General features: G+C 41.2%; 1 protein-coding gene and 2 pseudogenes across 5 annotated transcripts in view; 1 reads left to right on the top strand and 2 right to left on the bottom strand.

Annotated features, from left to right (window-relative positions):
- LOC135710353 (uncharacterized) overlaps positions 1–26,247 on the bottom strand; it is a 444,976-nt gene that overhangs the window by 66,654 nt on the left and 352,075 nt on the right. For 3 of the 5 annotated variants that reach the window (XM_065232896.1, XM_065232894.1, XM_065232898.1), the window contains exon 2: positions 22,588–22,877. In XM_065232896.1, coding sequence (XP_065088968.1) covers positions 22,588–22,753 — 166 coding nt within the window. In that variant the 5' untranslated portion in view covers positions 22,754–22,877. The remainder of the gene's footprint in view (positions 1–22,587; positions 22,878–26,247) is intronic. The other 2 variants (XM_065232897.1, XM_065232895.1) reach the window with 2 other exon arrangements.
- LOC135710317 (uncharacterized) lies at positions 14,858–15,808 on the top strand (annotated as a pseudogene).
- Positions 17,233–18,242, bottom strand: LOC135710316 (uncharacterized; annotated as a pseudogene).

The raw sequence follows: 26,247 nt of genomic DNA, 5'->3' as shown, positions 1-26,247 counted from the left end.
GCCAACCACACCCCAATAGCTCAGCATTACTCAACCATCACGACTAAACGGTCCTTTTCAGGACCACCACAAATTTGTTTTTTTTTTCCTTGATTTGTTTTCCGTCGATCTTGTTTTCCGTGCTGAGCACCAATGCTACCGATGCCAGAGAGGCAGCTCCCACACCTGGACCCTACCTTTCGACCCATCAACTCATGAACCGGGGACCAACGGCTTTACTTCAGAGATATTATGCCTCAAGCCTGCTGGGGTGAAAAGGTAATCACGCTTACCACTACACCACCGGCGCACCACCGCGGCGCCGCTACCACAAATTTGTTGAAGAGTATGTTTTGGATATTGTAAAGGTTATCAATCGGATGTCAGTTCCCGCAAGCAGCTAACTATCAAAGCTCAACCTGGTCCTATAGAAGGTGAGGAATTGTAGGTCTGAATGTATTGGTGCAATTCGTTTTTCACTCGGTTTTCATTTCGATTCGCACGATTCGTTTACTCAGTCACCCTTGTAGTGACGTCATAATGTTTGTTTCGATCGGCATAGGAAATTAATATGAATTATAGAATTTGTGTATGTTACCAAAATTTATGAATGGTCTGCCACTAAATGTTGAGATAATTAATTGATTATTGAATATCACACTGTGTATACCATGAAAAAGCAGCCTGTTTGTGAGTTCCATATAACATACAGCTCGCCATCCTTATCCGTGTTGAACACCCTAATAGATCAGCATTACTCAACCATCACGAGAAAACGGTCTTTTCAGGACCATCATAAATTTGGTAAAGAGTATTTTTTTACGTAGGATTACGTCTTTCGGCAACATATTGGGGGTGCAATTTCAGAAAATCAAATTCGACCGCATTACGAAAAGAGGTCAGGTGTTGATCACATACATATAACTCTGTCAATAGCATATGGATTTTAATTCTAAGCAAGCAAAATGATTGGAAATTTATCTGGCAAATTGCTAAGATGAACACTTTATTAATTTTCAATAAGTCACTATTGAAAAATACACAATGTCCAACTGTTGCAATGGTGATGAAAATTATCACCGATTACCTGCAAACAGAGCATTCCCTAACACAGATTTAAAAATCGAATTCGATCCTGTCTGTGTGTGGTGGTGTCCGGTCGACGGTGTCCGCAGCAGCAGCATCAGTAGCAGCAGTGCTTTCGGCGTGTGGCGTTGAACATCGTTATCCAGTACACCACGAAAGGCATCCTGAAAGCAGTGAGCATCCATAGAAGGAAGAAGAAGCCGCACCGCGATCGAAATCAGTTTCCTCGTGAGTAGCTGTGGGTCATCAAGGCCTAGCGCGTCAACCTTGCTCCAAACAATTAACAGATCGCCACGGATGAGGTTGAACACACTAATAGCTCAGCATTACTCAACCATCACGACTAAACGGTCCTTTTCAGGAGCACCACAAATTTTTTAAAGAGTATTATTTGGACATTTGTCAAGGTCATCAGTTCCCGCAACCAGCTAGCTATCAAGGCTCAACCTGTCTATAGAAGGTGTGAAATTGTAGGCCTGATTGTATTGGTGAGATTAATCATATCGTCCGGCCATTTTCCAGAGACGGCGCTGTTCCGCTGGTAGGGAGTTATAAAAATCCACATAGAATTTGAAAGAAGTGGGAACAATTCGCTTTAGGTGCATATACAGGTAAAAAGGTGACCGACAAGTTAAATTAATTAGTCAGGGACAAAATAGAGTAGGGTAGAGAACTACTTCGGTCTAATCGCCGATTTTGGGCCTATCGAGCAGAAAACTTCAAATAAATCCATGATTTCAGAGTTAACAAGTCAATTAGTCGTTTGGTACGATAATTTAGTTAATAAACTACCGAATAAAGTCAATGAGAACGCGTGATATGAAGGTTTGCACCCATAATTCCCACAAACAAAAGAAGTTCTCCGACCGAATCAATTTTTTTCTTTATCCGATAGGCCGATGCGTAAGGCCGAGTTTAGAATCCGTAGGCCGAGTTTGGCGTCAAGAAGCAGTGTTCGAATTATAACAATATCTAAACAATTTGTTTCTCTATATCCAATCTTACGGTACGTACAGAAAGGTAAATAAATTTGGAAGCCATCAGTAATAATAACATTCCGTTTGGTGCTAAACTGCGCTAGATTAAAAAAAGACTAAGTGCGGGTTGTGCTTAATAAGCCGGAAATGGGGTAGTTAACCCTATCTGACAGTACAAAACATGTCTGGTACCGCATTTAGATTAACATTCTAAGTCCCTCATTTTTTACATATTCTTCTCAAACGATACTTTCTGCCCCGCCCTATTCATACAATTCGGAAGGAAATCCTGTGAGGGGTGAGCTATTTTGAGTGCAGAATGTGTAAAGAAGGAGGGACTTCAGTTGTTAATCTAAATGCATATATAGAGATACCAGACATGTTTTGCACTGCATCATCATGGATTCTCTGCTTGAACGTCAAGCAGTACAGTTCGGTCTTTGCTCGCTCTGTCGAGTTGTTCGAAAGTTCCTAGTTTGTTCCAAACATTCGCAGTTTAATCGCGTAGTGTCGGTCGCTTCGTGTGATGGGAAGACAGCGCTCCCGGAGCAGGCTCCGTGAGAAAGCGGAAAAGAAGATCAGTGATGAGTGTAGCTTGAGTGTACCTATTTCGAATAGGTACGCTACTCTTCCCACCGATGTTGGGAATACCAATCCAGTCCCGGCGAAGCGGACGAAAAAGAGGAAGAAGAATCAAGGACAGTCCGATGGTACGAGCGGACGCGACGATGTTACCGCGACGAACGCCAGCGACATTGGTGATTTCGGCGACACCGTCGAAATCGAGAATTCTGTCGGCCCGAGTGCGGCGAAAGTCAAGCTTCCTCCACTGGTGGTGAAGGTAGTGCCTCTCAAGACGCTCATTGGCGATTTCGCATCGCTGGGCGTTGCAGCTGAGTTTAAGCTCGGCAGGATCAGGTGATGCTCCGTACGAAAGTGGAGTACGAGGTAGCCGTGAAATATCAGAAGGATTCCAAGGCGGAATTCTTCACGCACGACATCCCCGGTGAGAAACCCTTCATGGTAGTCATCAGGGGTCTACCGAATGTTGATCCCAAGGCGATCGAAGAAGAACTCAAGGACCGGTACAAGCTGGCCCCAACCGTTGTCTTTCGGATGACGAGGAGAGACGAAAACGTGAAGACGTACCCGGATTGTCTTTTCCTGGTGCACTTCCAGAAGGGATCGGTGACGCTGAATGCGCTGCAGGCTATTCGCTCAATGTACTCCATCATCGTACGATGGGAGCCGTACCGTGGAGGCCATCGGGATGTGACCCAGTGCCAACGATGTCTGAACTTTGAACACGGCACTCGCAACTGCAACATCAAGCCACGCTGCAGCAACTGCGCTCACGAACACGCCACTTCTGACTGCCCTGCGGATGGAGCCGTGGCGTTAAAATGCGCCAACTGTGGTGGTGCACATCAAGGTTCTGACAGACAGTGCTCCAAACGCGAGGACTTCAAACGCATCCGAAAACAGGCGGCAACTAACAACCAACCAGGACGCAAGAAGGACAAAGTCCCGGCATTTCGGACGGAGGATTTCCCGCCTCTTCGTGCTCCTCAGCAAAGGCAAGCGAATCCGCGGGTGCATCCCACTCAAGCAACTTCCGGTGATTCTGCTGGCCAAAGCTCTCCATCCCCCCCTGGATTCTGGAGACAACCAACAGCGCAAAACAACAACCCCGATCTGTTCTCAGCGGATGAACTGATGGAAATTTTCGTCAACATGTCCGGTGCTCTTCGTAAGTGCCGCAATAAGCCCGAACAGATCCAAGTGCTCGGTAAGTTCATCATCCAGTATGGCGTCTAAACCGCTAACTATCGTCACCTGGATTGCTTGCTCTGTAAGAGCAAAAAAGATTGAGCTTGCCGACTTCCTCCACAAGCACAGCATCGACGTGGGTCTTCTAACCGAGACCCATCTAAAGTCCGGCGAAAGCTTCTGGTTGCCTGACCACAACATTATCCGGCTTGATCGCACCAGCTCCAGGGGGGGTGGTGTTGCGGTCGTCGTCAAGAAAGGAATAAAATACCACACTCTGTCCCATATCCGCACCTCTATCATCGAGGCCCTTGGGGTGGAGGTGGAGTCGTCGACTGGATACGTCCAGTTCATTGCCGTCTACTGCCCTCGACAGTGTGCCGCCAGCAGTGGACTAGCGGCTAAATTCAAGAAGGACCTGACCACCATCACCCGTACCGGTTCCCGCTTCGTAATCGGAGGAGATCTAAATGCTCGCCATGAGGCCTGGCGGAACTACCAGCAGAACCAGAACGGTCGTCTGCTGTTCGACCACTCGCAGCATGGGCTGTACTCCGTTTGGTTTTCGAATGAGCCAACATTCATCTCTCCGGTGGGCAACCCATCGACGCTAGACCTGTTCCTGTCAAATACCAGCTTGTCCAACCCGGTAGCCTTAAACGAACTCAGCTCCGACCACCAACCGGTGGTGGCTGAAATGGGCTACAACGTGGCCCCTACTCCAAGTCTGCACAAGGACTACCACCGCGTAAACTGGGCCCAGTTTGGACGCGTGGTAGACAGACACATCATCGACAACCCGCCGCTTAACACCGTGGAGGACATCAACCGAGCGTTGGAGGGACTCCACCAAGCCATAACCGTAGCTGACGAGGCGTGCATCCGACGAGTTCCTGTGAGGGGTAAGTTTATTGCTATTGATTCCCACACCCAAGTTTTGATTCGCCTGAGAAATGTTCGTAGACGCCAGTTTCAGAGGACTGGAGATCTGGGCAAAAAACGTGAAATGGCCGATCTGAACAGGCAGATTGCTTCCAGAATGGACTCACTCCGAAATGAAAGTTTCGGGCGTGTTGTCCAAAATCTGGACGACCGCTCCAGACCATTCTGGAAGGTAGTCAAGGTCCTGAAAAATCATCCCAAACCCATTCCACCCCTCAAAGTCGAAAATGATGACGATCGGCTTTTAATCACCCCACAGGAGAAAGCAAATGCTATCGGCGAGGATGTCGCTTCATCGCATTTGCTTGGCTCGACTATCCAAAGTCCGCTCGAAAATCAGGTTGCGCAATGCTTTCAAAACCTAGATGCCTCCCCTTGTGTCGTGCCTCCGGCGGATATGATTACAGTCCAACAAATTTGCCCAGCGCTGAAATGCACCAAGAACATTAAGGCTCCCGGGTTTGACGGTATATTCAATCTGATCTTGAAGAGACTCAGCATGAAAGTGCAGTCTCTTCTAACCGCTATCTTCAACAGATGTTTGGAACTGCACTACTTTCCAAGCATCTGGAAAGTAGCTAAAATCATACCAATCCGCAAACCCGTTAAGGATCCAACATTGCCTTCAAGCTACAGACCCATCAGCCTCCTTTCAGCATTGAGCAAATTGTTCGAGAAACTCATTCTCAATCGTTTGCTCAAGTTTGTGGAGGAAAGCAACATTCTCCTTCCGGAACAGTTTGGGTTCAGAAAGGGGCACTCCACCAATCACCAGCTAGTACGGGTGATGAATAACATCCGAAGTAACAAAGCTGTATCCAAGTCCACAGCCATGGCCTTGTTAGACGTTGAAAAGGCGTTTGACAATGTTTGGCATGATGGACTTGTGTACAAGCTTTGTAACTTCAACTTCCCATTACATCTGGTTAAAATCACCCGTAACTACCTCCATCAAAGGTCGTTTAAGGTATCGTTGAATGGTTTCTTTCAGACACGTTTTCCATCCCAGCAGGTGTCCCGCAATGCAGTCTGCTGGGCCCCTTGCTTTACAGCATTTATACTTCCGACATTCCTCCCCTCGGTGACGGTTGCGTGTTTTTCCTGGTCGCAGATGATACCGCAATAGCCGTCAAAGGAAGGATGCCTCGCGAAATAACGAACAAACTTCAACGATGCCTTAACGCCTTTGCTGATTATGCCACCACGTGGAAAATTAAAATCAACCCCTCCAAAACACAAGCGATCATGTTCCTCCATCGGCAATCGCCCAAACTAAAACCGGCTCCATCTTGTACTGTAATCGTGGATGGCACAAGGGTTGAGTGGTCCGCCGAAGTAACCTATCTCGGGATGTTGTTCGATGAAAAGCTCCTCTTCCGTTCGCATGTAGAGAAAACTGTAATCAAATGTTCTGCCTTGGTTAGATGTCTGTATCCGCTGATTTGCCGCAGATCCCGCCTCTCAAAGGTGAACAAACTGGCCGTCTACAAACAAATCATAGCACCTGCAATCCTCTACGCAGCTCCGGTGTGGGAATCATGTGCATAGACTCACAGGAACAAAATTCAGGTCGCTCAGAATAGAGTGCTGAGGATGGTTCTTGATCGTCCTTTCGACACTAGAATAACAAATTTACATGAAGAGGCAGGCATTGCCAAAATAGATTCCAAAATTAACGAAATTAAGACTCAATTTGCACAAAAATGTAATTTATCAGAACATGCTTTGATAAGCAATTTGTATATAGTAGGTTAGGTGTATATAGTAGTTGTAGTTGTAAATAGTAGTTATAAGTAGTTTCCTTTTTCAATTTAAAACAAACCAATCCCACCAAGGTGATCATTCTCTAAAACAGGCCTGATAGGACTAGGAATTGTAATTAATAATTAAAATGTCAAATGTACTAAAGTTGAAAAGACGCATCTGTGTCACTTGAAAATTCATACATGTTAACCACACAAACACAAGAAATAAAGATCATTTTAAGTAAATTCCTCCTGTTTTGCACTGCACTGTTCTCTGTGAACAGTTATTGGAAAATAAATTATGTGTAGTTTCTGATCAATGCCACCGCCAACAACAGCAGTGACATCTGATGGAACATGAAATCAGAAGCTTGACAAAATGATTAATCCGTTTTTCCCTCAGCTTTCATTCCGCTTTGCACGATTCGTTTTTTACTCAATCAACCTTGTAGTGACGTCAAAATGTTTGTTTCGATCGGCGCTTACATGGAAAATTTAATATGGATTATAGAATTTTTGTAAGAGAATTGGCTCTAATGTTGGCCTATGGATCTAAGATTGGGCCCATTGCTAAAAATCTGCTATTTATCAATTTTATCCAGATGAACGCGTCATTGGAACGGTACTAATGGATATTTTTTGTTGCTTTTGAAAATTAAGTCGATTGCTGAATTTATGTATGAGCTAAGATTAGGGGCATAATGTTGAGGTAATTAATTGATTATTGAATTTGCACTCTATATACCATGAAAAGGCAGCCTGTTTGTGAGTTTTTGCCTGTTTTCAAGTAAGGAGTTATCATAAAAAAAAAACAATTCACCAGCTGGTATTTCCCGGTGACTTTACAAATATATACAATCAAACAAAATCATCATGCAGAACTAAGATTTGTTTCACTTCATATTTCACAAAATTGCTTTCGAGTGTTATGGCATCGTCTCCCGCAAAGTTTACATTTTGACATAGGATTACATCTCTCGGCAACATATTGGGGATGCAATTAAAAAAAAAAAAACAAAATCGTCCGTGTTACCAAAAGTGGTCAGATTTTGACCACTTATAACTCTGTCAATAGCGGATGGATTTTAATTCTAAACAAGCCAATTGATTGGTAATTTTTCTGCAAAGCTGCTAAATTGAATACTTTATCAATTTTCAATAGGTCACTATTTAAAATTACACAAATGTCCAACTGTTGAAATGGTTATCAAAATTATCACCGATTGCCTGCAAAAAGTGGTTTCCCTAACATAGTCGCCAAATATTGATACCGAGCACGTAATCCTACGCCAAATCTACGGTTGAGTCTTGGATACAACCTCTTACTTTTTTTAATGCGTACATAGTTGTTAGTGCATTACGTATAGAACGCCAAAAATTGGTCAAAACCATCGAGCTCCAATTTTTTCACCCTAATGACAAAATAAACAAAAATACGGGTCTAATATATTGCGATAAGGAACAAAACCACCGACAAACCGACATGGCACATAATCCTGACTTATGCCTGGAAAACGAAAACGGCCGATTTAAATGTGCAGTGATCCAAACTAACAATTAAGCAAAGTTTCATGCAAATCGGTGAAGCTTGAGTCTGATCGATTCGTCATTTGGCGTGGAGCTGCGCATTACTGAAATGATAGGTTCGCATTATACGCTCATCAAAAGATCACAAATATTATTCGTGGTTTCAAATAAACAGCTATCGAACAACAATTAAATATATCAAAACTACGAACTACTTTTTTTTTGCATTTCAAGCTTATTATTTACCGTATTTTATCTTACTGCGTGCTCTCAACTTAGTGTTCTAGGTGCACTTCCACAGTTATTAATTAAGAGCTTTCGATGCCTTTTCCATTTTTGCATTAATCAAATCGGTGCACCCCTCGAAACAAAGGAAAATCCACAAACACCTCGTTTTATCTGTCAAACTTTCATAGCGGATCTAAACAAACATAGTGTAGTACTAGAAATTAGCCTTTTAATCTCGAAGGGGGTTACGGCAAGGTGATGGACTTTCATGTCTGCTATTTAATATAGCGTTGGACAGTGTTATAAGAAGAGCTGGCACGATCTTCTGGAAGTTCATGCAGCTTCTTGGCTTCAACGATGACATCGACTTTGAGACGATGGCAGAAACGTACATAAGACGAAATACATGAGAAGAACAAGTTCTATGGAAGACAATATTTTCCTCCAACGAGTTTTGATTGACGGTGTCTAAATCGAGATGCTTGACGACTTACTGTTCTTGTGCTCATGATATTGGTATGAAAGTTAAGACAATTGTTTAAAATCTAACTTTTCTATGGAATTGGTATAGGTCTTTTTAATTAGCACGTGACAATTTATTGTTAAACAAAAAAAAAGTTGAGCCCTTTAGAAATGGTAATCAAGATTTTTATCAAGAAAATGTAAAGTTGTTTAAAAACAACAAGTCTGAACATGAACAAAGTTTTATAATATTTGATACTAGACTTTGATCATTACAGAGGTGACCCCAGCAATTATGTTTAACTTACATTTTTATTCCAGGTTTAGGCCTCTTGGAGGCGAACCAGTTATAATAAAGAACCCCTAACCTAACTTTATCTCAGACGTCATTTCAATTAAATTAGCTGATTTCGTGCTATGATTTATTGAAAAATATGAAAAACGCCGTTTAGAAAAATTAAGCTGGAATCAAAATGGTCGAGCTTTTTGATTGTGTCGTATGTAACATTTTTGTTAGTTCGAGTTAGTTCGAGAAAGCGTAGTTATTATTTTATAGATCACCCACAACTGTTTTACATTGAAGATTTCCTAAATTTGCACTTTAGTCTTAAGGACACGACAAAAAAAAACACTCGACAAATTTGTTTTGTTCATATGTTTGTCATGTTACGTCCAATTTTCGTTCTCTTTAGATCATTTGAAAGGTATTGAATAGAACTTTCCTCGTAGGTAAATTGTTCAGCATAATTTTAATTTTGTGTGCTAAAAGTTCACCCTAAGTTACAATATTTTTCAAAATTTACTCTGAATAATCGTGACTGATTTTCTCAGAATTGGGTTGGCCAAATTTGGAAATAAAAGTAGTAGTAGAACACTTAGGGATCGTCCATTAATTATGTCAAAGTTTTAGGGGGATGGGGGTGGGGGAGGGGTTTTGGAAACTGTGACGAGCCTTACAAAAAACAATTCAGGTCCATATAAAATATGTGACAAGGGGGGAGGTGGGGTAGAAAATGGGCCAAATTTGCGTGACATATTTAATGGACCTTCCCTTATGCTATACCATTCATACCATTCAAATAACCTTTGGAGCTCAAAAATTGAACAAAACATATTTGCATGGTTTTTTGGGGTGTCCTTACACTTATGATCGGTAGTGTATACATTTTTTAAACTTCTGTCAAATTTGTTACAGGTGTCGTATATAACATTGAGTTATGTTTTGATCGATTGGCATATACAACAAATAATTTTTTGATGGGAAAAATAAGCAGAAATTAGGTAGTGGCCCCAAATATTTACCTTAAGATAGAGTAAGCAAAATAGTGTCTGGTAGTATTGAAATGTCAATTTTTTTAACGTTTGATACATACGACGTATATAAAAAACATTACAGAATTAGGCGAAGATTCATGGAATTCAGAGTGGAAAAAACAAAATCCATTCATCAGTTGGCGTGGAACTGCTCCAAATCGAAATTCAATGGCAAGTGAACTGTTAAATCCGCTTTGCTAACCGAATGTTTCCCATCATCCGCATTCCGGTGATGCCACTTTGAGGGTCAGGATGAGTGTGTGTGTGTGTGTGTGTGTGTGTGTGTGAGCGTTCTTTAATGGTGGTGGTGTCAATTGACGGCGGATAGCGGGGATTCCTTTCTGCTCGCGGCTGTTGCAACAATATCACTTTGCATGTTCGAATGTCCATGCATACTAGCTACTTGTCTGCACTGTTCGCTCACTACTGCTGGCACAACCGGAACTTGGTGGGATAGCTGCAGTATGCACATGTGGTTTTTACTACCCTGCTACTGCAAGCACCGGCGATCTACAACCAGGAGCCACAGTCACATGGAAATAGCTGTTATGGTGTTCAACTTTATCGCTTTCATATGTAGTGTGCAGTGCATGTAACGTGTTTTGTAGAGGATTTTCAAGCTATTAGTAGCAACTGTTTGTACGAACTGCTTGAATATTAATATGGACATGAATTTTCGTTTATGATTTTGAACGGGCAAACCGTGTGGCAATTGGTATCCAATTAGGTAGGGTGTTTGAAGAATTTGCTCATGTCAATTCTGAAGCCGTTTCAGTCTTTTGAAAACATGTAAGGTTGAAATAGTCTCTGAAGTTGGTTGTAAAGGCTTTACAAAGCTAATTATTGTCTTCGCGTGGTATGGTACAAATGGAATGTTAGTTTTTCAAATTTCGATCGCATATCATTATAATATTGTTGATGTCATGTGACCCATTCCAGCATGCACATTTTCGTCCCGTGATTACTCTATTCGTTTACAACTTGTGATAAACTTCATACTGAGACAAGATCCTGTTACGTATGTTTTCCCTTCACCCCGCTCCCCCTATGCAACAATAAGTAACGCAAGCTTGGCCCCCTCCCCTCCATGCGTTAGGATATTTGTGCACGAAGCCTAATAACAACACAGAAAATAGGAAATATAGTTGAAAAGTCACGATGCGGACCATCATTAAATTTATGCCGACAGACATCGAGAGAAATCTTAAAAGCATCACCCCTAAACTACGCAATTTCAGCCGTTATTCAAAATAATCAAATGAAATTAATTTATGACACCACGTACTTTACCGTCCCGAAGCGACACGTCGGCGGTTGATCCTACTGATCTACATTTATTTGAACGCCGATTTGCACCATGCATCCTGGTGATAGCCAACCAGTGTTGGCAATTTATTTGTCCACGTATCTCGTGCATTCAAATGCATTTATAATACAGTTTAAATTATTCGCGAAACACTGAGCATCGACGCATACTCCTCACATCCAATATGGATGCTGCCTCTACCAAACCCAACGGAGGCACATGCATCCAAAAGCTCATAATTCAATTGGCACTCATGCATATATGCCCAACGCCACGTGCCTGACTTTATGCACAGGCATATAAATTTCTAAAATCTGAACTGAGCTAGCTGCCGGCTGCCGGCTGGCGTTGGAAGAGCGACGAACTGATCACAACTGTAACCTCTCTGCTGCTGCTGCACTACTAACTGGTTGTACGCTTTCCGAAGGGGTTGATTTGGGCACTACCCCGATGGCAATGAAACGAAAACGTTATGAATAGAAATAGGATTCAATTGCTGGGCGGGAGCTATGCAACATCTATCTATATTAATAGGATGTCTGGATGATGTATAGTGTACGCACTCGAGCGAGTGGGGTGCAGTTTTAGATTCAAACATTTATTTGAATGACATTTGCTGTAATCCAGCTGGCGTTCATTTTGTCAAGAGAGCAAACGTGGAATAAAGCTTTCTGAGGTTCCCGACCATTCGCACTTGGCATGGAGTGTGTCAGTTGCTGATGCACATCGAGTCAGAAATTTGACATTGTTAACAGCACGTTTGGATTATGTGAAAGATCCAGAATTCGCATCATCTACAGTATCATCACTGTCACCACCATCGAACAGCTTGCCCAGCATTCGGGTTTTGGCAGCACTGTTCAGCTTTCTTACAGGTTCTGGATCAACGCTCTTCGGCTCCAAAACTAGCTACAAGATCTGGTAGGAGTTCCAGTTAATTGTCCGGCACTTCAATAATAAAAAAAAATCCATTCCCATATTCGTGAACGGATTTTTTACGAGTAACAAAGACTGGTGTAGGGTTCCGGCTGCACTCTTCAGCATTACTGCTACTCTACATGGTTCTGGATCCATGAACTCTGTCTCCAAAACTAGCTACAAGAATTGGAAACATCTACGGTCTCATCGCTTATATGAACCGCATGACCAGCATTCGGATTCCAGCTGCACTCTTCAGCATTCCAAGGTTCTGGATTCATGCTGTTCGGCTCCTAAACATCGTCAGGAAACAAATATTGGCATATGTCTGGCGGAAGCCAGAGATACTGCACCCCTAATGAAATAAATCAATGGTTCCAGAACTCGCTTCACCTATGCTATCATCGTCATAACCATTATTGGACAGGATCAACTGCTTTCGCTTTCCGGCTGAACTTCGTTTAGTTGAACAATAGGTTCTAGCGGTTTCAACGCATTCACCATTCCTGCAACGTCATATGGTTCTGGATCTCGAGCTCTCCTGATTAGATAGAAAATCTCTCTGTTTGTGCGTTGTCATAGATTATAAATATTTAATTATAAAATGCTATGTACGCGTCCCGGAAGAAAAGGAATAGTTGTTTCTTAAAGTTTATGCTTGCAGATAAATTTTCTGTTTATGAAGTTTTTATGGTGGTGAGTTTTGCATTAGGAAGAGTGTTCCCTGTTTATGTGTTTTTATGCGGTTGTGTATATTTTTTGATGTATTTGAGGTGCCAAGGTGATTGTATTTGGTGAGCTTGTTCCAGTTATAAACAATTCGTCTGTTTCCTGCTGGGATAACCTCGATCGCACATGATCTATTTTGCCGTTTTAGTTAGAACATAAGAAAAGCGATCCTTTCGGTAAGGTGTGCACCGAGTGCAAGAAGGCAGTTGAGTCTTGTGGGGGAAAAGACGTTACGATTTATCCCTGGCTACTATTGTAGAAAATTGTAACTGATAGATATTGGGTGGAACGCTTCAGATTGTTTAGAAAAAATCGCACACTTGATCCAGTTTGGGAAACACTATTAATTGCTTTCGAGAACGTAATTTAATTTGAATAACTTGTTTAACCAGGGTTTAAATAATCGTCACGTTGGCCAGAACAACGCGTATAGAGCAAATCGAAACATTGAACGTCGCGTGAAAGGGAACTTGAGTGCTTTTACTTTTTGGATTTGATACATCGTCGATTGCAGTGGCTTGCTTACTGAGCAGAAAAACGTGGTCCCAGGCAGGCTTGCAATTGCTCATTACAGCTAAAATGCTATTTTTCGTTATTATGAAGCAATGGGATACTATAATGATAATTATCATTTGTAAGATGCAAGAAGAGGTGGTAAAGATTGTATATGATATATAAAATTTGTCAATTTTGCTTTCAGAAGGCATAACACCTTCATCCGTTGCTGTTAGATAGTAATTTGTGGTTAACCACTACCTCTTAGATACAGGATGAGTCTCCCTCCAACAGGCTAGAGCTGTCCTGGCTACGTCCTTGCATCTGGTGGGGATGGGAGAGGAATGATAGTCCGACACTTACTTAAGAGAGATGCAGAGAACTTTACGACCCCTCATAAATGTCACGGGAAGGGTGGACATTCGTTAGTAGGGAGGGAAAGCCATAGGATACGCCCAGCCGGCGTTGCTGGCAATCGTTATATAAAGCATTTAACAAATATAAGCTGTAAATAGTTGATCTGTCCGCTGTTGCTGCTCATTACCTTAACATTTTATTCAAAATAGTCTTCAGATTTTGGAATTAAGAAACGTTATCAGCTCGATCCTGTTGCTCCTTTGCGCCTGAAAATGTTTGTTGATCCCAAACATATGCACAATTCATTATTATGTGTAACAAGTTATTAACAATATGTGGAATAGTAGATTAGAATGAAGATTCGCCCTTGGCCTAACTCCCAAAATAAAATCTGCCTGCAATCATTTCTTATGAATGTAATGAAGTTTGAACCCGGGAGTTAGAAGGTGACAGCATTCCGAAGCTATTTTCACACATAGTAAGCCCCGCTCCAATACATTATCGATGCAAATATACACCACTGATAATGTACTGAAACTTTCAATCAAGCAGTAGTGCAATACTTGATTGACGCGTATTTAGTAAGTTTTAAAATGATCGTCTTGAATTAGATGGATATTTCCTATCAAGGACAGAGGAACGAAAAGGTAAATAAACTTAGCTGAGCGTAGCTACGCGTAGGTTAGAACAGTCGGTACTGCATGTAACCGATAGGAATTTGAAAATTTTCAATTAATGCACTTTTCAACATCACTTCTGTACTTTCAAATTAACACTTTTTAAGACAAATTTCCAAATAAATGGAATGACAAATTCAAACCAAATATTAATACAGTCAACTCTCCATAACTCGATATTGAAGAAACCACAAGGGGTATGCAACACGTATTTAGCTGTGCCAAAAGCAGTACCAAGCGCTGTCCCAAACGTGCCCAAGTAGGCTAAAGTGTACCAATCAAGGTGTCAATATCCCAGGAGTTTGGCATTTAATGACATTTGTGATTATGTTAGCGAGTCAGGAAATGAACTTTGATATTGAGTTTTCTGGATCGGATGATGAAGGAGTGCAGTCAAAATTTTCCTTTAATGGGATCTATGTCCAGCGTTTATATTAAAGCCAGCTGCGGCCAAAGGAAGGTACCCTAACACTTGTGAATGGGAATTCACTCGAAGAGATATTTCAATACATTTGGAAACCAGCTTGCAAACTCGTACGTCGACAGGTGATCTTCGAAGAAGAAGTTCCTCACTGGTCGGAAAAACAAGATCCAGAATTTGAGGACATCGATAAATTCGTTTCGCTACAAGATACGATGAAGAAAAAGATCTATGTAACATCACGTATCACACCACGGTTTGTGGTATCATGGAGTAGCAAATCTATTAAGATATTCGTGTATGCTTATTCCACGAATATTGAATCATTAGGTCAGTATCAATTAGTAATGCGAAGATTGATTGCACCTCAAAACCCTGACCGCTCAGGGGCGTATTCAACTAGGGATTACTCAGTATTAGCTAGTGAGCTACGAAGCAGTCATTCCCACATTGAGGGACACTTCAGTTCCTGGATGCTGTGGGCATGGATGCTGATCAATTCCGCTCCAGCCCACAACCGTGATCGAATGTTGCAAGCTGAATCTCCTCCTATCGAGTTGTCCAAATACTTTCGCTGGACTGGTGTCTCGGAAGCGGCTCGACTACAATCTGTTCATCGGAGTATGGTTGCTGCCCAAACACATAATGGTGCATGGTGCCGTGATATGACTGATCGTTCGAATGACTTAAACATGGCTCTTAATATCTTGCAAGCAATGAAACAGAAAAAAGGCAGAAGCATGTCCGCCAGAGGATCGGTGAATTCCGAACTATTTACAGCGATGGAATCGGTTACGCGACCGGAAGAATCAAACCTTAGTCGTGAGATAACCGAGAAGGTGACTGATTGCGAGGATGTGGATCATGCGGGATGATTAATAAAATAATTCCGTTGTGTGGAATTATCACATGTGCTCTTTTTTTTTATCAAAATTTAACAAATATTAAAGGGTGATACGGTCAAAATTTGGTCAATGGAAAATGCGTGTAAATCGGTGAAATCGTTTATTTAAAAAATCAAATTAAATTTCTTTTTCAAGTTCAATTAGTATAAAATTCAGGAAAAATATTCAGTTAGGCTTCCGCTTTTCCAAATCCGAATTGCCGGGCCTCACGCTTGACCCCTGCCATCAGATTTTGTACAGCCACCTTGTCCACCTTCTTCGCCGCAGAAAGCCAGTTTGCCTTGAACTGCTGCTCGCCCTTAGCAGTTTTTTTGGTCTTCTTTAGGTTCCGCTTGACAATAGCCCAGTATTTCTCAATTGGGCGGAGCTCTGGCGTGTTGGGAGGGTTCTTGTCCTTGGGAACCACCTGCACGTTGTTGGCGGCGTACCACTCCATGGCCTTTTTACCGTAATGGCAAGATGCCAAATCCGGCCAAAACAGTACGGAACAACCGTGTTTCTTCAGGAAAGGCAGCAGACGTTTATTCAAACACTCTTTCACGTAAATTTCTTGGTTGACAGTCCCGGAAGCTATGAAAATGCTGCTTTTCAAGCCACAGGTACAGATGGCTTGCCAAACCAGATATTTCTTTGCGAACTTTGACAGTTTCATGTGCTTGAAAACATCTGCTACCTTTCCCCTTCCTTTTGCCGTATAAAACTCCTGTCCCGGAAGCTGCTTGTAGTCGGCTTTGACGTAGGTTTCGTCGTCCATTACCACGCAGTCAAACTTCGTCAGCATCGTCGTGTACAGCCTCCGGGATCGCGCTTTGGCGTCGTATTTTGTTTATCATCGCGATTTGGAGTCACTACCTTCTTGTAAGTCGATAGTCCGGCTCGTTTTTTGGCTCGATGCACGGTTGTAGACGATACACCCAGCTTATTTGCGGCATCTCGGAGAGAGAGGTTAGGGTTTCGCTACTGGCAGCTCTCTTTGTCGTCTCAGCGGCTTCCGGTTTTCGATTTCCCCCCGATCCAGACTTCCTGGCTGTCGACAAACGTTCCCCAAACACTTTAATTACATTTGTAACGGTTGATTTGGCAACTTTTAGCGATTTTGCCAACTTTGCGTGCGAGTAGCTCGGATTTTCGCGATGCGCGAGCAAAATTTTGATACGCTGCTCTTCTTGCTTGGACGGCATTTTGACAACTGAAGAGTGAATTCCAAAATCAAAATAGGAGCAACATTCTACACACACACACCTTCAAAATGAGGGGTGTTCAGGTTTTTTAAATGCAAAATTGAAAGAAATACGTCAAGTTGATATTGACCAAATTTTGACCGTATCACCCTTTACAATGCAACTCTTTTAAACATTTCTTTTATTCATCAAATCTATGACTGCGGATGACTTTCATTCATGAATAATATTCAAATCCATATATTTAGGGCCTTGGTCCACACCTTTTTCTGCAAGAAAAACGCCCCCAGGTAAGTATCCACAGTTTTCGAATATATGCTTACACTCATAGACTTTGAATACACTCATAGCTGCACAAACTTCTTTCAAAGATAATCTCTATAGGGTTAAAATGGTGGTAGGAATATCGAAATGATGCCAATAGAGCGAAAATATCTTATGATATTGGCGTCGCAATGGATGCGAGCGCCATCCAAAACCCAAATAGAGTGAAACCCAGGATACCGTTGTACATGGGGATTATTTATAGCAAAGTTTCGACAACTGCTGAAAAATTTTTGCCGGTTGAATGTCCCTTCCGTCCAGAAACTATCTAGCATGCCATTTATTCCTAGAAAACATAAGAAAGAAACCCTAGGCTTTCTATAGAATTTCCCGTGATACATAAGTTTCTGGCCAACAACTCCGTAGCCTTTTTTGCGCAGCATATTCTTATTGTCAATACTATCCTCGTCCAGGGAAACCAGGTTAATCAAGTCCCATGGAACTGCAAGCATTTCCTCAACAAACCGGACTATCTCATCCTCTCTGATCTGGATAGCCCTTCTTTCGATAGTCTTCCAGGTCAATCCAGATTCATGCAATATTGTGCAAATAGATGACACACTAATCGATAGCAGAAATCGCTGTTGGAATCGCTGTTTCGGTTCGTCCAAAAACAAGAAAGACTCGTTTTGATATAGGTTGACAAGCCAAGCACGCATATCGGTGCTGAATTTCTTAAACACCTGCAGGTGCTGCTTCCTTCGGAAAATTCCATCTCACTCGTACTTGAAGAACCACTCGTTAATAGTTGATCGGCATTTTCCATAAATGATACCAAGATCCTTCTTCGATATCCCGAGAAAATAATGGCCGTAAAGCGCATGATAAACCGTGTTACTGCTGGCGTGTTGACCACGAATATTCTGAATAATTATGTTAGATTTTGTGTTTGGCTTCATAATAAATAGAGGACAATTTTCAATCAAAAATCTTGTGCGATGGGATCAAGTTACAAAAAAAAAAAAAAGGGTTGTGTCCTAGACACGACCGCAGTATGGGGGCGACCCCGGCGTAGTGGTTAGCATCCATACCTCTCACGCCAAAGTCACGAGTTCAAATCTCACCCCCGGACAAGTCACGAATGACCCAAGAGTGTTAAAGTGACTATAATTAAAAAAAAAAAAAAAAAAAAAAAAAAAAAAAAAACGACCGCAGTATGACGTAGAACCACGCAAAATTGATGTTTGTCATGCATTTTTGACTATTATATTTATTAGAGTCGGTGTATAATGAGTCACGCCAAGAGAAAAACAGTTGAACTCGCATCACGGTTTTCGAAAGATTCCAATTCTTTTCACTTGGCAACAGAGGACTTCTACAACAACTTCAACTGACTTCTAGCGAGAGAAAAAATACTGCGGCTGTAGTAAATCATTATATCAGTGATTTTGTCAAATTATCTTAACAAAAATAGTAGAAATTCTCATTACTAATCATTACCGAGCGTATCCCATGACAATTTAACGCTCACTGCGTGTTTATGCTCATTTCTTCGATTATATTTTATATTTTATTGCAATACCTTTCGTGAAGCTTTCATAGCATCGTAATGTTTATTTACTTTGCACGATAGGTATCCGCTTTGACAGTTCAATAGGTAGACTTGGCTTCACTCTTGGCGTGACTCATTATATACACCGACTCTAATATTTATTACTATGAATGGGGGGGGGGGGGCACAACGGAATAAAAGGATGGACTTTGGATGTTAATCTAATTGCATATATAGAAGAGGTACCAGATATGTTTTACAGTCAGTTGTTGGTAATTCATCAAATGTATGTCTCCTCTTAAGCATTTTTTTTTTTAATTTTGGCTCTGCGTGTAAAAAAATGTTTTATTTATAAGGGGCTGTTCATAAACTATGTAGACAGAGCTTAAGGGGGGGAGGAGTCAATTATCCACAGCCCATTCATATTAAAAAAAAATATATGGACAATTGTCTACGCAGGGGGGAGTGGTCAAGAATCTCAAAATGTACGTAGACAATGAACAGCCCCTAATTGTGGTTTGCTTAAAGTTTATTTCTCAGAAAAAAGTGATCGTCAAAGTCCATGTCTTTTTAAGGTTGTTGTTAAGGGGGGAGGGGGTTTTACATACATAATTTTCCAAGTCTCGTTCCTCATTGTGCTGGTCATGGTCACACCGTGATCCACCTTTAGCCACTGACTTGCTGCAAGACCTAGTGCCACGCCGTCCGAAGCGGTAATGAGCAGAGTTAGGAAAACAGCGCTGTTTTATATCTTTTCAGGTTCAAACAGAATGATGTGCAACCAAGTGGTATTCGTTTATGATGACTCGACCAAACGATTAACGTACCCTATTCTTGTCGAAATTCTAGTACTACGCAATGTTTGTTTTGATTCGCTATGAAAGTTTGACAGATAAAATGAGGGGTTATTGGTTTTTCCTATGTTTCGAGGGGTGAATCGATTAGCTTGAGACCGAAGAGAGTACCAGAGCTGAGCCAAAAAGTTGAGCACGTTATTTCAGGACCTTCTAGTCTTAGAGTTACCTCTATGGTACTACCATAGAGGTAACTCTAAGACCACTGGGTCCCGAAGAAAATCATTATTATTTTTGGCTCACTCAGTACCAGAACAACGGTCCCAAGCAGTCCCAAGCTATTTCACTCACCCCTGCATGTTCTGCATGAATCCACACACCCCTGATGTTATCTGTCAAACTTTCATAGCGAATTAAAACAAACATAGTGTAGTAATAGAATTTCAACTAGAATAGGGTACGTTAATCGTTTGCTTGGGACCAATAGGCTACTAAAGTGGTGAGCCAATTTAAAATCGTTAGTTTCGTATTGATTGTTGGTACCACGGTACTAACATAGAGGTAACTCTAAGACTAGTAGGTCCCGAAGAAACGTGCTCTACTTTTTGGCTCAGCTCTGGTACTCTCTTCGGTCCCAAACTAATCGATTCACCCCTCGAAACATAGGAAAAACCAATAACCCCTCATTTTATCTGTCAAACTTTCATAGCGAATCAAAACAAACATTGCGTAGTACTAGAATTTCGACTAGAATGGGATACGTTAATCGTTTGCTTGGGACCAATAGGCTAGTCAAGTAGTGAGCCAATTTAAAATCGTTAGTTTCATATTGATTGTTGGTACTAAGTTGTATGTCTGTTTGTGGTATAAAAGAATGATAAATTTCTGGTTGAGCTTAGTATGACGGAAATTAGATCCTATATACTTGACATATGACCACTACAATATATGAATTTACGTTACGGTCGACCAGCAGATGGAAATGATGTGAAATTGATAATGACGTTTTGCTACCTGTCAAATCGTATGGAATATTTTTTAGTTAATACTTAGTTTTTTCTACCGAGCTCGGCTGTGCAAATCTCGGCAAAACAAGTTTAACTGAGATCTCAGCAAACATTTCATTTGTTTGCTGAGATTTAGCTAAGTATTATCCGAGACTCAGCAATCAAATGTCACTTTTGCTGAGATCTCAATGAAACTTTTTTTGCCGAGATTTGCACTGCCGAGCTCGGTAGAAAAAACTAAGTGTGTACATCATCACTTTTGTGTTTTTAGATTTCAAACCTAGGTGTCGCATGCACTGGTGCAGTTTCGCGTAAATTCATCAATTGAACAAACCGAAACGTACATTCGCGAACCGAAACCACAATCGGGTACAGTAGAATCCCCCCTACCTGTTCATTCTGTTGGTTTGCCTTGGTGGACTTCGGTTCGCGAGAAAATTGCCTTACAAGGTTTGTTTACAAAATGGAGTAGAGGCCATTTCAATTGTTGGTCTTGAATTGAATAAAGCGCTCCGCGGTAGGCACTGCTTTTTGGTTGTTTACATGATGCGAAAAAACGTGCGAAAGGTGTTTTGTATCTTCAAAAAGCAAGTGGATTTTTGCTGAATATGAACGTTTGGTAAATTTGGATTTCCCATTGCTATTAAGATGTAGAAATCAATTTACTGTAAGGAAATGATCTATTCAATTTCCCATTCGGATTATGGTGGGATTGGGGTCACCTGTGTAGGCTTGATCTTGAGATCCTGATCAAAGTTGCAGTATTTGACAAAGTTCTATACATGATCGATATGATAAATTCCGGAAAAGTGAAATTGATATTTAACATTAATTTGGCAGCCAAGGAAAGCATCTGATACGCTTGAATGTAAGTATTTTCTAAACGAGCACGATGTGTAGCGACCAAAAATCAAGAGCCACATGTGAAAAGGGCATATGAGCTTTTTGTAAACAAACCTTTGTAGGTCCTCTTCTCGCCAACCGAGGGTCGCCCACGCAAACGAACAACATCATCGGGAAGGGGAAACCTTCCCCTATCCGGCGATGTTGATGGTTTGCGTTGGTGTCATATGGGTGGCGAGAAAAGGGCATAAGAATGTTTGTTTACAAAAGGTTTGTATGCCCTTTTCACATGTTGTTCTTGAAATGATGTCTGGCACTATTTTGGAATTCAGTATTGAACTGCTAGGCCTAAAAACCCTACATACCTTTATTTATTATCATCAACTTGGGGAGTGGTTATGGATTACATTTACACGATTATTGTATAGGGAAGGTCCATTAATTATGTCACGCAAATTTGGCCCATTTTCAACCCGCCATCCCCCCTCTTTGTCATATTTTTTGTATGAACCTTATTTTTTTTTTGTATGGCGCGTCACAGTTTCCAAAACCCTCCCTCCCCCTAAAAGTGTGACATAATTAATGGACGATCCCATAGTACTGCCTAAGCTGTCATGTAGATTATGGAAGTAGGGGTAAAATAAACACTTGTATTTATAAGCACTTTCTTTTCAAAATATCTAACAATGTATCATACAGATCAATCAATCAATGCGTCTTCTATCCTCTTAATTGATTGCATTTACATTCTGATAATTTAATCGCTAAAACTTGTTCATTTTACCCCCCTGTGATAATTTTAGAGCCAATTTTCTTATGTCTATGAAAGTTTGAAAATTAGTACAAATCGTTACGGGACCTTCATTTAACAATACACAGAACCCCAAGGAGTACCTAAAACGGTCCTGCATTCAGCACTATGTCAAACTCAAATATATGCAAATACCCCAAGTGACAGCAAATGAACATACAAATTATCGAAATAATGGGGGCTATGGCAAATTTGCTACTAATTCATCAAACTTAAGTATTTAAAGTTATATCCTTGGGGCGTTACGTGGCGTTAGGCCAAACATCTGAAAATACTAAAGTCACAACAATTACTCACCTCCATACATGACAAACAGCGTAACTTTCAGCATAATCAAGTTCGGATTAATCCCATGGCGTTGGCAAAATTTCCCCCACTTGGTGAGCTCCTCGCTGTCACCGACTGCTTCCGAACAAGTATCCATTTCTTCGGCTTTTTCGGATTTTTCATTGTCCACTCCCATTTTTCACTTTTCCACTCGAACCACTCGCTTCTGTCACTCCCCACTTTCCTCTCACCACCAAACGCTTCCTGCCGTTTGAGCGTACGTTAAACTGATACCTCGCGATCCACTATTGATCTAGATTCTAGAAAATGAACATCAAAACCACTTGAGATTAACCTTCACAACGACGACGACGACGAAAACGATGCTCGTAAACTACCGAGTGCTGCGACCAAGCTACTGACTGTCGTTGGTGGAGATGAAGATGCTACCGTTTTTCTACATTGCGGCAATGACTCGCATTTGCGCGGTTGCCTTAATTTGTGACATCCGTTATCAACGACGCGTTTATTCTCAGTGTTATGATTCCACTTTGGTCACATGGGCAAGAGCCGGATTATGAATGGTCTAAGGACGCGGGGAAAGGAGGTCGAGACTGACAAAAGCAGTACCCTGACCTGAGCACGCCTCCGTGGACGTTTATTATATCGAAGAAAATAAAACAGTAGTGCAAATCGAGCAACTCGAATACACAAGACAGTTGTATCACGTTGAACTTCAAAGACCACTTTCTGTGATAGCGATCAATCTAGGAAGGTATCATATGAGGACGCTGTGAAAGATGATTCGTCTTCATCACACACGCTGCGGTTGAAGGCTGTAGGTACAGGCTACCCACAGAATCCGTATCTCGTTCAAACAGCACATCGCATTCGCAATACACTTATATATGTCGTGAAAACAAGAGCCAATTAATCGCGGGCGCCCGTTTGCTTTTCGCTTAAGATAAACTCGGCGGTAATTTATGGAAAGTCAACTCCTACCCCTACTTAGCTTCGGAAACATTCCGTTAAATCATAACAACAAACTTCCCACAGACGGGACAAGGCTATTTCGCCACCCAAAAAATATGATTACAGGAAGATGAATACGAACCATGTGTTGTTTACCGAAATAGATAAAAATGCTTCTGGTTAAACAATAAGTAGCCTATGTGCCAACAACATGGTCTAACCAGTCGGGGCGAATGGGCAACGTGGAATTTTCCGTTTTATTTTATTGTATTAAGAGATACAGGAATGCTATAAATAGAATATTCACCATTTTTTATCACGTGATTGAAGTCACTTGACAATGAAGAATTAATCTGGATAAATTTACTTTTTTATGACACTATTTTCTGGCAGTGTCAGAAAATTGTGACGCCAGCTGATTGCGAAAACGTGATACGAATGTCGTAAAAACTGCAAATAAGGTACCACTGAACCATCAGTGGAAAACCACCGGAATATGAAGCATAATTTGTTGCCCAGCATTCGGATGTGCAAATATCGACAAGATAATTCCGAGACTAAGGCTGTGCTCCGTTTGGTTAATTCTCACTTAAAGTTAACACTTCGAACATAAATTAGAATGATCGTAAATCCCTCTGTTGTCGAGCCACCGATTTTGGAGAAGGTGTTTGTCAACATTGAATCCTTGTGTGTCGTCAGAAATAAGACTGGTGCAATGGTAGGGTTATTTCAAAAAAATATCCATCTGTCAAATTTAAGCTAAAATTCGCCTAATGGAACTCAGGCTATGGGTGTAAATCTCGGAAAATTCAACAAACATTTGAGCTAATCCACTTTTGATAAAATTTAGTCGAAATCAATTGACTTTTGAGTCGGTTTCATCGTCCGTTTAAGAATTAAAGCAAACGATGGTTTTAAACTGAAAGCTTCCGATATGCATTTAATGTCATTTTTAGTTTCTATTTCCTAAATCTAATTCCTTCTTATATTGTCGTGGTGGACATCTGTGGACACCTTTCAGCTGTATCCAAACTACAACGTGTTTGTATGAAATCAATGAAGTAGTTGAATAAAGTAGGGTGTTAATTTTTGATAGCGATACCTTTATGGTGTGTAATTAAAATAATATTAAAGATCAAGGTTGCTTGGTTCAAGGCTGAGTTTCATTCGACCATTGCACAGTGAAATTTAACTGGAAAGTAGCCCTAGAATTGTCGCTTTCGTATTGCGCAGTTCAAGGCAAAAAAACGAAAAAAATATAAATTTTTGAATGGACTATCTCCAATGATGCCAATGCCACCGATGCGAAGAGCCGTTCTGTTTTGAATGGTGCCGTGCTGGAGAATTTCGGTGCGCACCGTGCGACACCGGGCCAAGGTACCGGGTTAAGGTACCGGGCCAAGGTATCGTGCCAAATTTTACAGACGAAAGTGAAGGAGGAAATTTTTTTGCAGTTTTTGTTCACACACACGTAAATGAGACAACCGGTGGAAACTGAAGATTTTAAATTGGTCACTACTTGACAAGCCTATTGATCCCAAGCAAATCGATTAACGTACCCCATTCTAGTCGAAACTCTAGTACTAGACTATGTTTGTTTTGATTCGCTATGAAAGTTTGACAGATAAAATGAGGGATTCGTGGATTTTCCTATGTTTAGAGGGGTGCACAGGGCATCTGATCGTTCCTTTTTTCTAGCGAACGGCAGCAGCAGTATGAATTCAATTTCACCACTCCCTTATGTGCGGTACTTTGTATACCATTCAATACCCCCACACTACGCTTTGCATTCATACATACCGATGCACAGTAAAGCGAATAGATACCAAAAAGCATTCCCACTTTCTCTTCTTCAAAATCCTCTCCCGTACAGTCGCTCCATTTCGCTCTGGTTTCATTCCCATTTTGATTTCATTCAGGTTCCTTTTTTCGTTTTGGGTTGGGAATGTCCGAAAAAACAGTCAATGAACGGCATTCATCGAGCAAAGTGGTTGGTGTGTTAGATGCTAAAAAATAATATGTTGGTTTGAAAGAACAATGTTTGGTTTTTGAATAACAACATTCAAGAATCAATATGATTTTTGTTTATCAGAATGAGAGTATTTGAATGAATCTATAGTGCCTTTTCATATAGGATTGTTTAATAAATTTTATTTTTATTAAATTGTCAACCTATTAACTTCTACCTTTTAGAAATTCATCATAAATACATTCGCACGGGTTTCAGACCTTGCACTGGACAGTTTTTTAGCGGACATGTTTGGAGGCTGTCTAGCAGGTTCAAGCGGAGACCCGAAATGTATCCCAAACAAAACGCTTCCAGAACAGTTAAGTGTGTTGGATGTTGGATTGCGACAACCACACCATGTCAACGTTTGGGAGTACTGGGTACAGAAGAAAATCATGCAAAAGGATCTCTTTGAAGCAGCTGCTGTAATTTAGGCCGTTCCATCGATGCAAGTATCAGTGGAACGTGCTTTCAGTGCTCTGGCGTTAACGATTTTAGATCAGCGCACATCCTTGAGATTTGCTCACTATCAAAATAAACCAACCAACTCAAATAATAGAAGTAATGGAATGGTGATGATTTAATGAACTTCAAGGCAACGTGCAATCATTTTTTAACAAGCAGAGACATAAAAACCTAAGTCTACTCTACTTAGGTTTTTTTATTTCTATGCTTGAAGTTCATTAAATCATCACCCTTCCATTACTTCT

Source organism: Ochlerotatus camptorhynchus, unplaced genomic scaffold (genome assembly GCF_037179485.1).
Source record: "Ochlerotatus camptorhynchus isolate MF236.1 unplaced genomic scaffold, CSIRO-AGI_Acam_v1.1 ptg000379l, whole genome shotgun sequence".
Taxonomy (NCBI): domain Eukaryota; kingdom Metazoa; phylum Arthropoda; class Insecta; order Diptera; family Culicidae; genus Ochlerotatus; species Ochlerotatus camptorhynchus.
This window is presented reverse-complemented; position numbering and strand designations above follow the sequence as displayed.